Here is a 14219-nt window from a genome sequence, read left to right as displayed (position 1 = left end):
CAAACACGAAAAATTGGAAAAATTGAAAAATTGAAAAATTAAAAAAAAAGAAAAAAAAAAAGAGAGTTTTAATTGATGTGACCAACAACCAATTTCTCGAATCGAAGTGACCACTCAGTTTCTCCCCTGGTCTTCATCTAATGCTTGGCTATCACCCACTACTTCTGCTTGCTTTTTGCGACTTTTTCCCCCCCTCCTCTACCACTTCTACTCTCCGTTTTTTTTTTTTTTTTGGTTTTTTAAAGTCCTTTTTTATATTTAACTTGGCTTGACAATTTTTTTTTGGTTAATTTTTCTGTGTTATATATATCCACATAGCTATAAAGATATTTACAATGCATTCAAGAAGTGCTATCATTTTCCAGCTAAACAAACAGTGGATTAATTGTTGTATGTATATATATATATATATCATAATTCTTTATGTATAGCCGTTATTTTTGACATCAGTGTTGAAAGGTTGTGAGAATATTGGTACATGCATTAAACTGATATGTAAGAAAATTAATGTCTCGTTTAGATAAACTATTCAATATATGTGTGAACAAACAAAGGATATAAATTGCCCACTTAAAATAAGAGATGAATAAAGTTTTTGAGGCCAACACCTAACATGATTATCGCTCACCTTAAATTTTAAGGGATTTTTTTCTTTATTTTAAACCAAAAAAAAAAAAAAAAAAAGAGAGAATTTGAAGTTTATTTATCCGTTATTAGCCAGCCCATTTTTAACCATTATAGTACTTATACTATCCAAGATACATGGGAATGAATGGTTGCAAGCCCCCCTAAAGCTAATCGATAAAAAAATATATATATATATATATAGGAATATATGGCTGGCACAGCAAATTTTAGTAGGCATTAAATGATAATGGTTATTTATTGTTTGCTATTTTCATTTAAATTTTAAATTTTTTGTTTGTTTTTTTAACCAAAACATTTAAATCAACCCCGCACTTATAGTTCCCCGAAGCACAGTCGGTGAGTCCAACAACATCCTGATCTGTGAATAACCATATTGAGGCTGAAGGTAACCCAAAATTATTTTCCTTTGTTTTTTTCTTTACATGTCGCGGCACCTGTGTTAACACTTTTTTTTTTTTTTTTTAAATGGTTATCTTTTTTTCATTAAACAGAATTGACAATATAATTTCTAATTATAATCATGTTCAAACTTGTTTTCAACTATGTTGGTAAAATATATTTTAAGTAAGAAACCATTAAAACACCCTTTTATCTATATTGCTGGTATCGAGGAATAACATTATCTTTGATCGATGTGGCACCAACCCTAACAAAACATTGTTCATAATATAGTTGGTAATTATTAAAAGCATTAAAGTTTTTGTTTTTGTTTTTTTTTTTTTTTTTTTTTTCCTAAACACATAGAGCCAGCCTTCTTTGTTAAGAGTCTAAGAACATCGAGTGCTAATTTATTTATCATTATTTTGAAGAGTTATTTTTAGTTATAACATATTTTGAATTTTAAATTTTTAAAATATAGAATAGATTTAACTTTTTAAATTTAAAAAATCAGAAATATTTTTTATATCTAATATTATTTAATACTTATTAATTTTCAAAATCAAATATATTATAATTAATATTTATTATTAAAAATAAAAAAAATAAATATAACAATAAATATTTATTAAAAAAATATAATAAAATTATTATTAAAGAAAATTTTAAAATTATATTTTTTATGTTTAACAATATTTTACATTATATAAAAGATAATTTTTACTTTTAAAAAGCCTCGAAAAATGCTCTAAGTGAACTAAGAGATGCACTCTTCAAAACATTAACCAATCCGATATGTATTTTTTTTGTCGGTAAAACCAAGCTCCAATATCGTATTTTTTTTTTTCCATAAATAATTATTTTTAATGAGTTGCTAAAATGCCTTTAGAAACGTCAAATTGAAAGATTGAATAATACTTAAAATCAAAATTTCCAAAAAGAAGAAAAGCAAATCATTAATTAATATGATATATCCCGAATGAAGTAAAAACCGACATTATTTTTTGGACGGATCAGAAAAGCAGAAGAAGGAAAGAATTTCGATAGCAGACCACGGAAATTGAAGTGGGTGGTGGTCAAACTCAAAACACTGAAGCTGATCCGAACGGGGTTTGGAAGGAAGAGCAATTTTATAGGGGCATATATGTCAACGCACAGCAACATGCAACCCACCGTCCAAAGAGGTAGAGACACCTTGGATCCACTGCACGTACGGATCTAGATAGGGGACCCACACTAGATATCCACGTCATCTAATTTGTCTTTATTCGGAGGTGAAAAGCAATAAAATAATAAAAAGAGATATTAAAGAACAAGGCCACTCACATGTCTGAGGAGACATACGTCACCGAGGCAATTTTTCAGGTCAGAACAGACAGCTGCTCACGTGGGTCCCAGTCTTTTTTAACATTTTCTGTAGGATAAAGCTGGGCACGCCGGCACGCGAGGCCTAAACCACCCTTCTCACGTGCCTCCACGTGACTTCTTTTCTCGAGGTTTATCTCCATTTTTTTTAATATTTAATTGCTATTAAAAATAAATAAATAAATAAAACGAAAACCCAACGAGTGGAATTGAAAGTTTCTGGTGTATGTGGTCGTACCGTTCCGTTTGATCGTCTCTAACCCAAGAACTCAACGTGGGCCTGGTTGAACTTGACTGGGCCAACCCCTTTCATCACGAGACATCAAGTTTTGCAAATAATTTTGGAATTGTTCTTAAAATCACAATTAACGAGAAATTGACTGATTAACGTATAAATCTTTATGTAAATTTTGACTGGTAGACTCTGTTTTTCCTAATGAATACGGATTGTGAAACTAGGTAGCTGAAAATTTCCGAAGCGTTTCACTTATTAAATGCATATAAGGACGAGGTGTGAAATATATAGAGAAAATAAATATAAACGTCATAATCAAATAATACATAGGAAATAGAAAAACTTTCAATATAGAATACATAAATTAATATAAATGGTATTCGTGATAATTTCATGTGGGCATCGTGTTATCAATGTTCTAAACGAGGCAGTAGTAGCAGAGGTTGGCATTGTCCTGCTTCAATTAATATATATATATATATATAAATCTTTTAAAATAGATCCTCTGTTTGGACTGACAACTAAACAGACAACCAGGGCAATTAGAGCTAAATACCAATTGATTAGAGGCTAATAATCTCACTTAGCTACAAGGTGTGGGAATATTGCTACCACCTGACCCTATGGCTATGGAGGCTGGTGTGGTCAGTCAAATCTTGTTTTTTGAAATCTTTTTATTTATTTTCATTAAACCAAAATGGGGCCGCATTTTAAGTGCCCTGGGGTCCACGCCCATCTCCAATAAATTATCAGAGATTTGGTTTCAGTATTGGGCCCAGGGATATAACGGTGATTCACAATTTGAGTAGTCTTAGACTTTTAACATCCTACTGCCAGTAAATGTCGAATATTTTCGTTTCTATCTTCTTCTTTCTTCTCCATTGCACCGCCAAACCTCTGTTAAGTATTAAATTTCTTATTAATAAACATTTACTCTCCCTTAACTAACATATTCACGTGAACCATCATATTTCTTTCCTAACATTCGTGCTTAATTAAGTATCATTTTTAATTCTACAAGTTTTTTTTTTTTTTTAAATTGATACACATACACTATAAGGAAAAACCAAAAAGAAAAAAAAATTTCCATGTAAGTTTGTGATAATTTAATGTTAGTAAATAACAAGAACTTTAAAAAAAAAAACACCTGCACTCTTTAAAAGCTCAACTATTTTTATGTACTTGATCTATCACTATTTTCTTCCTATATTTGATGGATTTCTGTTCATAGGCTTTCGGCTTGGTCATTACAGTCGAAAACAGCAATCCATGGGGACGTGTACGGTCATGCAATAAGTATTTGATCCAATGACATTGACTCATATTCACTTGCTGATCTGTATAAAGTTGGGCCTTACGGTTTATTATTTTCAAGCCCAGCTGTTGAAAATCATTCTTGGATGAATTCGGCCCAAAATGAATAATAACCATTTTTTAATTGCAACATTATTTATTTATTTATATTTTCCTTACAACCTTTATTTTATTTATATTTTTCTTATATCTGACAAGGAAGTTTTAGTTGCGTTTATTTTATTTACAAACGTCTTTGGCAAGTGACAAGGAAAGACGAACATGAACACGCTGTTAATCTATGAACCAACCAAATCAAAGAGTTGAGGTGTTATTTGGAAGGCACGAGGTAAGAACCGTAAGGTACTGTATACATATAAGATAAAAAATGGGATTAGCAAAGAGTTAAAACATAATAAGATTATTAATATTTAATATCTCCACTACAACTGTATAGTATATAATGAGTAATTTGTTTCAAGATTAATTTGATCATATTTTAAGATGGAATTAAGAAGAGCCTGGTACATGTATACTGTTATTATTATTGTGTGATGTGGCATAAGCTCCCAAACGGAACCATAACAAGGTAACAATCAGCCAGTTGTATTATAAATACAAGTTTTGATGCACGTGATTAGAAAAATGACAAAATGATAAGGGCAACACAATTCACACCCGAATGTGGATTGCGATCGCAACTTGGGTTTGCATAGGATCCATCCAAATTTTGGTTAGGATCGGCTGCATCTATCTATATGTCTTTGATTGTCATGGATGGCTCCATGTTTGTCATGTTTTCAGGTTCATTAAAGATTCTTTGGGTCGACGTCCAATTACCCTTTTAATATCTAACGGAATATCTAATCCCAAAGAGCAAATTTTATGTGCCCATTTTTATCAAATATCAGTAAATCTTCAGCTCCAATTTATCAAAAATATGGTAGTAATAATAATAATAATAATAATAATTACGCTTTATAGATATATTACATTGTATAATACTATAATTATGAACATTAGAATCCTTTTCAAAATTTAAAATTTTATATTCTCTTATAAAATTACAGTTTGAGTTCCAATCCAATTAGTAAATAAGCTCATCTTAAATTTCTCAAACTTATCCAATTAGCAACTAAGTTCATCTTAAGCTTCTCAAAATTTGTACGAAGAATGCAGGCTTGGATTTTTATTTTATTTTCATTTTTATTTTTATTTTTTGTAAACAATAAATACATTTCCAAGAATCGTTAAATAAGCATATATATGGATACTATTTTTTTGAAATTTAAAACTTCTGTGGCATGCTTGGTCAACTTTAGAAACTTGGTCAAAGTCCTGAAAGTTGTGGACGGGCCTAAGGAGTAAGGAGGTCTTATACTTCATTACCAAAAAAAATTTTAAAAATAAATTAAAAATAAAAATAAAAAGAGATGGGAGGTCTTATACTTTTGGATGAAAGGGAATGTCTCTACAGTAAACAATTCGGCCCTACACGTCTATAAGTTTCTTTGCAAATTTTGTTTGGTCATCATTTCATTTGGAATTTTGTCTTTTTTCTTTTTTTCATTAACCCAAAAATCCGTAAAAAGAAAATAATAATTCTAACTTCAGAAATTCGTTTTGTATATTTACTGTTCTTCGTTATGGACAAAAAGAAAAATAAAATGGATACTAGCAAAGCAATATGTGAATTTCCAATTTCAAATCAACTAAAACAGTCGGTAAAATAATGATGTGGGTAGTGTGGTATACCGACTTAGTTTCTAGATTATTATCCCAAAAAAAAAAAAAAAAAAAAACTTGGTTACTAGATTATACAATTTAATTAAAAATATATATATATATATATATATATATTTTTAGTCCTCTTAATATACAAGAATTAATGTCCTCAACACCAGATTCATTATTATTTTTACTGAGTTTTTCCTAATATTTAGTTTTTTTTATTCATATACAAATGTGATAGCTAGTCTTGAAGCAGATTTTACCCACAGGGTAAACTAACATGCAAAGTCAACATATAAATATATATATATATATATATTTATGGATTTCAGAACAAGGAAAAAGTTTGAAATTGAATTAGCTAGGAGATTAAAAGATTTATTTGAATTAATTAATTGCAACCCAAATGTTAAGGGGCTAGGGGGTCTAATTGCGTGAGAATCTGAATGAAACGGTTGGGTTAACGGCCACAGAACATAAGATTCATAGGAGAAACACAAAGACAGCGATGTTGTTGAGATTTTGGCAGACCAAAATCTCCATGCCTTCTCTGCATATCTGGATTTCTGAGGTGGGCATGACAAATACACACACACACACACACTATCATTCACATTTTGCAACCTGAACATGCTATCCTGGCATTTGGTAAAAAGTTGCTAACTTTGCACCTTTTAATTAATTAATTAATCAATTCCATCATTAAAAACCAAGAAAATTAACCATGTACCATGCCACGCTCTCATCACTGGGGCCCCAACACGAGTTTCCCATGATCATGACCGTTGGAATTCAGATGTTAATTTTCTCTCTGATAATAAAAATCCCCATTATTATTCGTTTTTTTTATTTATTTGAAAACGTCAAATTGCTAAAGGTGGTCCCCACTCCACACCACAGATTGGAAAGGGAAAGTTAGAATTCCATTAACAAAAGGATTATGCTATTGTGGAATATTTAAAGCACACCTTCTTGACTCAATCATACAAAGTAAAATAAGGATTTGGACAAAAAGAAATAACTAATATTTTTTAAAAAAAAAATTAAAGGAAAAAAGAGAAAGAAAAAAAAAAAAGGCAGATATTGAAATTGTATAATGTTTGAAAACCATGGTTGAAAGGAATTGATATTTGTCAAAAGGTGAAGCTAATGTGCCGCCACTGGGCTGCTCCAACTCTGCCTTGGCTCTTACGCCTCCCTGTCATTCGTCTGATTGTGTGTGTGTGCGTAGGTGACCCTTTCTGTCCACTCCACACCAAACGTTTTTCTCAAGCACTCCCTTCTTCTTTTACTTCTGTTGAAGTGTCTTTAGAGCCCCTTCAAGCACCGCAATGGTCTTTTTATTTACCACATACTTCTTTGGCTTTTTTTGAGGAAGAGAGGGGGGCGGGGGGCTACCTTATCAACTTCCCTTCCCCATCCTCAAATTCACTCCCATATGGTACAAATCTTTAACACCTTACTCGTTAATCAATGAAATAGAATGGACCTCACTTTTTCAACCAAAATAACAATAATAATAATAAAATAAATACCGACATTCTTTTACTGTGCCTATGTTATGTCTGAGTTCAGTTTGTATATAATTAATAATTACAAGTTATATGTACTACTTTTGCATTGAAGAAACAAAAGACAATAAATTTATTCATATATATGCTATTTTCTTTTTCTTTTGCGTGAATTCACATATATGCTATTTTTTTTCCCTTTTTGAGTAATATTGCATAAAACCCATCTAATTTATTAAATATTATTTTATGATGTGATACCATCTTAATTATTTTGGATATTACCAAAAAAAAAAATCTTAATTGTTAATACGTTTAAAATTTTTATAAGAAATTTTAATAACTTTAGTATTATTGGTGGTTTTATGATAGACTTGATGAATTGATACAGCCATCTAACAAAAATGAATACGAGATTTGGCCGTTATAGCTATTTCAGCCAAATCCAATGACAAGACCACAAAATTATGCGCATACGAACCAAAAAAAAAAAAAAAACTGATGAGTTAAAAGAATTTTATAATAATTTCAACATTTAGAAAATTTGACTCAAATATAGTAATCACGAAATCACAACTTCAAAATTTACCCAAAAAAATAAAAAAAATAAAATCACAACTTTAAAGAAGAGCCTTGACAGATTAACAGGACTAACTTGTTAAAAGACACCTAAAATGATGTATGCATATCCATATTTGTCTTTTTATTTTTTGCACTATTTATATATACCAATATACGATAATGTGGTTTTGCAAGGCACTCTATGTATATGAGTTAACTAAAAGGGTTAGTTGATGTTTGCCTCCTACCAACTTAACAAAACTACAACTTTAAGTAAGGCAGGTTAGCAACCTTCAAAGGGTTTTTCAATTTGGTTCAAATGTAACAAATAACAACTTGAAAATTTGAGATTTTCATTTTTAAAAAATTGTATAATAAGTTGGGGAAAAAAAAAAAATTCCAATTCAATTGGGTGCAGTAAAAATTTTCTCGAAGTTACTATAAGGTTTGAGCAAGTGGGGTTCTACAAATATAATCATGGGGACAAATTTTGAATTTTCAGAGACACACTTCATTCAGTAAAGTTGAATTGTTCTGCATCTTTATCAGTGGTTGGCAGTTGGGTCATTTTGGGTAAAAGGTTTTGAAATTTTATATAATATATACACACACACACACATACATATATATATATATATATATATAATTTATTTATTTTTTTCACATTTGTTTTTGGTTCATAAAGAAGCTAAGCTGGCTTGAAACTTTAGAAACTTTGACACCGGTCTTGTTTATAAGCACTTGAAAACAGGGGAAGAAACAGAGCACACAACCCATCATTTCAAAGCAAAAGCAAAAGAGAAAGAAAGAAAGAAAAAGAAAAAGAAAGGGGAAAAAAAAAAAGAAAAAAAGAAAAAAAACCCAGAAAATAAAAAAGAAAGAAAGAAGATAATAAAGAGAGGAATTGAAGGAAGAGGAAGGGTTTCTGTGAAGAGCAGAAGATGATGCAGACATACGAGCAGGGTCAGCAACAGCAACCTCAGCAGCAGCAGCAGCAGCAACAGTTAATGGTGCAGAACTCGGGAAGCCTGAGCTTCAACAGCAATCTCTCCAAGGAAGACGAAGAGATGTCCAGGTCGGCCCTCTCCACCTTCCGAGCCAAAGAGGAAGAGATCGAGAGGAAGAAGATGGAGGTGAGAGAGAAAGTTCAAGCCCAGTTGGGTCGTGTTGAAGAAGAAACAAAACGTTTGGCCGTGATTCGCGAGGTATGTTTTCCTTCTTAGAAAAATGAAAAAAAAAGAGAGGTAAATATTCCTGTCATAAAGTAATTTTTAGAGGCAAAAACAGGATTTCTAGGTATCTGGTAAACTTGGGTGCGAGCATGTATCGTACACAGGAAATTTTTGGGGCCGTGGGTGTTAATTTTTTCCTTTATTTATGCATTTTCCATTCATTTTTCGGTTGCAGAAAGGGTCAATATTCATGAATCTGAACACAAATCCATGTAATTTTAGGTCAAAGTTTTGCAAGAAGAGAAGTTCAGCTTTGTTTTGATGTGTAAACGCAACAATTTTTCACCGCAAAACAAAGATAAATAGAAAATTTCTCCATAAATGGAAACCCTTTTATGTTTGACCTTTTATATGATGATTATACGATTTACATGCCTTGAAAAATTTAACACAAAGGAAATGGGAGTTTTTGTTTTTCTTGAAAATTTGTAATAAAAAAGGAACAATATGGGCTTAACATGGTCTCCCCAAGCCACGATCTTCTAAAATATGAAGCTTCAACAAAGAATTTTCAACCTTTTGATGCATCATTAGTTTACTATCTCATCGTAAATCTACTCGTTTTCAAGAATTTGTGATGGATTTACTACGGATTTTTTCAATCTAAATTGTGTCTTATTTCTTCCTTTTGCTACTTACATGTAATAAGCTAGCAAAAGGCATCATATGAATTGTCCTCTGCCTTATATTTCATTTAGGTTCTCTAATAGGAATTTGTTTTGGTTGGAAAATGGAAACTCTCACGCACCAAAGGAAATTATTTATGCACAAAATTTGTTGTGGGTAACTTTTATCTGGTCTTAAACAAAAAGATTATGGAACTGCCAGGAGCTTGAAGCGCTAGCAGATCCAATGAGGAAGGAAGTTGCACTGGTTCGGAAGAAGATTGATACCGTAAACAAAGAATTAAAACCACTAGGGCATACTTGCCAGAAGAAGGTGAAAGTTCTTAACCAAATTTTGATGCTAGTGCGTCATCTGATTTCTAATATACTTAAGCATAGGTTTTAAAATAGATTATATTTGTTACTTCTAAATGTGGGTTTTCTAATTTTGTCACAGGAGAGGGAATACAAAGAAGCACTCGAGGCATTCAATGAAAAGAACAAGGAAAAAGTACAGCTGATTACAAAATTAATGGAGGTTAGTTATATAAATTATATGTTTGTCTATTTTTAATGAAAGCATAAATGCGATATATGCCTGAATTTTGGTGACTGAAATTGTTTTCCTGTCTTGCATATTGAACAGCTGGTAAGTGAAAGTGAGCGTTTGAGGCTGAAGAAGCTGGAGGAGCTGAGTAAGAACATAGATTCCATACACTGATATAGCCTATTGCTGATAACTCTGATTAGGTCTGCGTGATGTATTTAAGATGACTTTTTTTTTCTTTTTTTCTTTTTTTTGTTTCTTTATATTTATATATAAGGGTGTTTGGATTGGTGTATTCTATGTTTGTTTGTTTCATTAGAATTTGATAAAAACATGAGCTGATTTAGGCAGGGAAATACCCTATTAATTAAAGAGGTTTGTAACTAAATGTTTCTGAATTCTGCATTTTCCTTCTCATTTTTCCACACGGGTTACTGTTCTGTCGGCGTCTTCAAGTTCGTGTAATATGAGGTTTTACCCTTTTTCTTTTTGATTTGCATCCCAAAGGCCAATTATATTCTATTATGTAACCTTCTCTTATGTGATTCGAGGCCAACTTGCACTGCAATTTGGATTTTACTTTCTTTTATCCCAAAAAAAAAAAAAGTTTTGGATTTTACTATCTATGAGACATGTTTGTTTGCATTAAAATTACCATGAAAAGAGGAAGATCATATTGGTTGGGACTCAAGGTTGCAGACCATTTTCGTCAATTTCCTGAAAATATGAAGTAAAATGTCTTAAAATTTTAAATCTGTGTTAGGAAAAAATTAGTGGTTGTGGGATTAATGGCTTACTGAAAGTCATAGCTATATCTTCTTGGGCAACAATAATTGAGAAGTGTCTGTTGCCTCAGATGAAAAGCATGCGCAGTTTGTAATTACCCACCACCTAGGATTCTTCAGGTGGAATCTATTATCCTTCTGTACGAGGGGAAGCATGTTGACGGGGGTGGATAGGATTTAGGTGCTGTTTGGTAGGGCTTTTCAAAAGTGGCTTTTGGCTTTCAAAGAATTAAAAAGTTGCTTCATTGTGAAAATGTAGATGTGCGTTACTAAATTAGGAAGCGAACCGTTCTTTCATTCTTTCTGGACATGCAATCCACAAGGAAGACCAGAAGATAAAAAGTTGAAGCTATCAAGATTTGACGTCGATTTGAACTGCCATTAATTATGATTCTGGCAGCAACTTAGCAGTGAGCCAAAGACCCTACTTTGCATATATTTATAAAAAAACCTTCAAAAAAAAATCCTATTGATACGAAGTTTAACGAAAATTGGATGATTTTTGTGAAAAATGCTAACAGCCCATGTTTTTCTCGCATAGAAGGGCTTGGTTTAGGTCAATTTCTGTAAAAGCAAATCTGACATGCCACGTGGCCTTCTATATCCAAATTACTGGTTCGATTGCATGCTATACCAATGGAGTAATCAAAACGCCGTTGACCAACGGATTCTGACATATATTAACAGTTTCCAGCAGAATAAATCACCCTCGTTTGACTATTAGATAAGAAATGTTCAAAGTATCTTTTATATATATATAAAAGAAGTAAAATGCAAGGGTTCAACAAGGTGAAAGTCTGTTGGATGGTTGAATTTATAATGAAATTCCGGACCCTTTTTTTATTTTTTTATTTTTGATGAATACAAATTTCAGACCTTCTAATTGACATTGCCTTGATGTTGAGAAACGATAATGATTAAACGCACTGACTCCTAAAATTTTCTATTTTCTTAGATCAGAAACTAAAAAGGTTAAATTTGCGGCTCAAATATATTAAGCAAAAGGAAACGAACAGATAATTATTTTACATGATATTATAAAGGAATATGGTTACTAGCTAGGATTGCAGTGGAGTCGGGAAATTCTGGGACAATATATATAAAGCAAAGATTTGAGTGGGTTCCAATTATGTTTGATTGCCAGAGAGGAATTGAGTGGAAAAAATAAAAAATAAAGGCAAAGCAGTCTGCTTTGTAAATAATCTTTTATTAATTACGACTAAACCTGCAATCACGTCTACATGATTTCTACAATTCATAAGCCTTGAAACGTTTGAGCTGTCACTGAGGACCACAGGGGCTGAAGATTTGAGTTTGATTAGCTAAAGTTTGTTGTACCAATAATGAAGCTTTCTTCATTAATATTTCATTAAAGATTAGAAAAATTAAGATGACTACTACTTAATTAATACACCGAAAGTTAGGCTCCAAGAGTGGATTGGGTGGTTTCGTTTGATTGGAAAGACAAAAACTAAGGGCATGTAATTATATATTCATCCAATAATCGTTAGCTCCATATATTTCAACCTATGTTTCAGATTTTTTGTTTTTTACTTGTTATTTAATTTAATTTTAAAGAGAAGCAACAAAACATGAAAAACGATGAAAAAGAATCTGAATTCTTGTTCTGCTCCGCCACTTGGGCATAATAAGTGCCTTTAATTTATAACGAGGACATGGACTGGATGTCAACTTACGAGTTTCTTTCTGTTTTTGTAAGCAGCACGAGCCCAAAGAAATTTGGGTAATCTGTCCCTTGGAAAAGGGACCTGGATCACTACGTCTCATTAATATTAACAATCTAGTTCTCCATCATATTCCAAATTCTTATTACCAAAAATCATGTTCCAAAATTTATTATTGCATTTTTTCAAATAATTTTTTGAGATTGAACATGGGAGGGGAGTCAAATTCGGTAATTATCAAGCTTTTACCATTGGATTATCAGTCATAGGACAGCCCATTCAAATAAAAAACGAATAAATATGGGCATGCCCAGCCAACTCAACCCTACAGGCTTACTCTTGGACTAAGTATAAACTTTAGGCCCATTAAAAGGTTCGGGCCCTGGAATTAAGAATGGCTTCGCTCGTAGTTCATCTCTCTCAAAGTTCATCTTTCTCCTCATATACCAACCCATTAATCCACCATATATTACGAATGGGGATATTCAGTTCTTTGCTTTTTTCCTATATCCCATCTTATTTTGTTAGGTAATTAGCCAAGCCTACGAATACGATATTGAACAGGAATTGAGATTGAAAAAAACGCAATGGAGAACCAGAACCATATATATATACGTATATATATATTTATCACGTCCTTTTTCCTAATTTCATATTAGAATCCCAACTTGGGGGCTCATGTAGCTAATAGAGGTAGTCTTACCAGACCCAAAACTACAAATCTGGACAAACATAGTATATAGCTGGACCACATCCCTGGTCTACTTGTGGACATTAAATGTTGGGACTTATTAATAATATTTTACAACAAATTTATAAGGTGATAAAGATGGCAAAAAGCCCTAAAGTTTTCCAACAAAAATATTATTCATTGGAAACTTCCCCTGTTATTTCTTTCACCACTAAATATTATATATAGACACCAAAGAAAAAAAAAAAAAAAAAGTAATTAGCGTAAGATGCATGCATGTGTTTAGCAAGAATTAATAGATCATGGAAGACGGTGAGGCATGGTGTGAATCTGCTTTTTTTGTTAAAATACGTAGCACCCTGGAACATTCCAAAACTTATCCAATCAGACAATATCCAAGTATCTATACAATAAAATAAAACGAGGAAAAAAATAGTAAAAACAAAAAACATGCAGTGACATGATACATAAAAAATGTCCAATAATTTTTGAATAAATATTTTTGTCAACCAAACTTTATTTTGTATTTTCGTCCAAAAGAAAAAACGTAAATCGGACCAAATACATTTTAGGCAATCATAAGCTTATCTCTCCATTCTTCTTTACAAGGTGAGAATCTTTGTACCCATTTCCATATCTTTATGCGTAAGATGTATTTTGGTTTGAAACAACATATCCATAATTCCAAATGAAGCACTTCATGGCTAGATGAGCAGAACCCTCCTAGTGATTGAATGAGAAATCTGTCTTTTTGCTTCTTCGGGAGGATTTGGATGTCTCCTTTGCGCAGGACTAATTCCTATACAAAAATAATAATAAAAAAAAAAAAAAAAAAACGAGGCTTCCGACATACAAGTTCGTGTGCTACCTTCTATCCAAGTATTGGAGGAGAAAACACATTGATTAAAATGTGATTAATATGGAAACAGACAAGAAGGAGACCCATATGTGA

At 31.9% G+C, this 14219-nt stretch overlaps 1 protein-coding gene across 1 annotated transcript; it reads left to right on the top strand.

Moving 5' to 3' along the window:
* The first annotated feature begins 8389 nt into the window (after nucleotides 1-8389).
* LOC107434958 (uncharacterized) lies at nucleotides 8390-10504 on the top strand. Its single transcript, XM_016046483.4, has 4 exons — nucleotides 8390-8927; nucleotides 9783-9893; nucleotides 10017-10097; nucleotides 10206-10504. The coding sequence occupies exons 1-4, from the start codon at nucleotides 8664-8666 to the stop codon at nucleotides 10278-10280; spliced, it is 531 nt and encodes a 176-aa protein (XP_015901969.1). The 5' UTR covers nucleotides 8390-8663; the 3' UTR covers nucleotides 10281-10504.
* Nucleotides 10505-14219: the final 3715 nt, after the last annotated feature.

The sequence above is a fragment of the Ziziphus jujuba genome, chromosome 11 (genome assembly GCF_031755915.1).
Source record: "Ziziphus jujuba cultivar Dongzao chromosome 11, ASM3175591v1".
NCBI classification, from domain to species: domain Eukaryota; kingdom Viridiplantae; phylum Streptophyta; class Magnoliopsida; order Rosales; family Rhamnaceae; genus Ziziphus; species Ziziphus jujuba.
The sequence above is the reverse complement of the archived record's forward strand: the minus strand, read 5'-3'. Positions and strand labels throughout refer to the sequence as shown.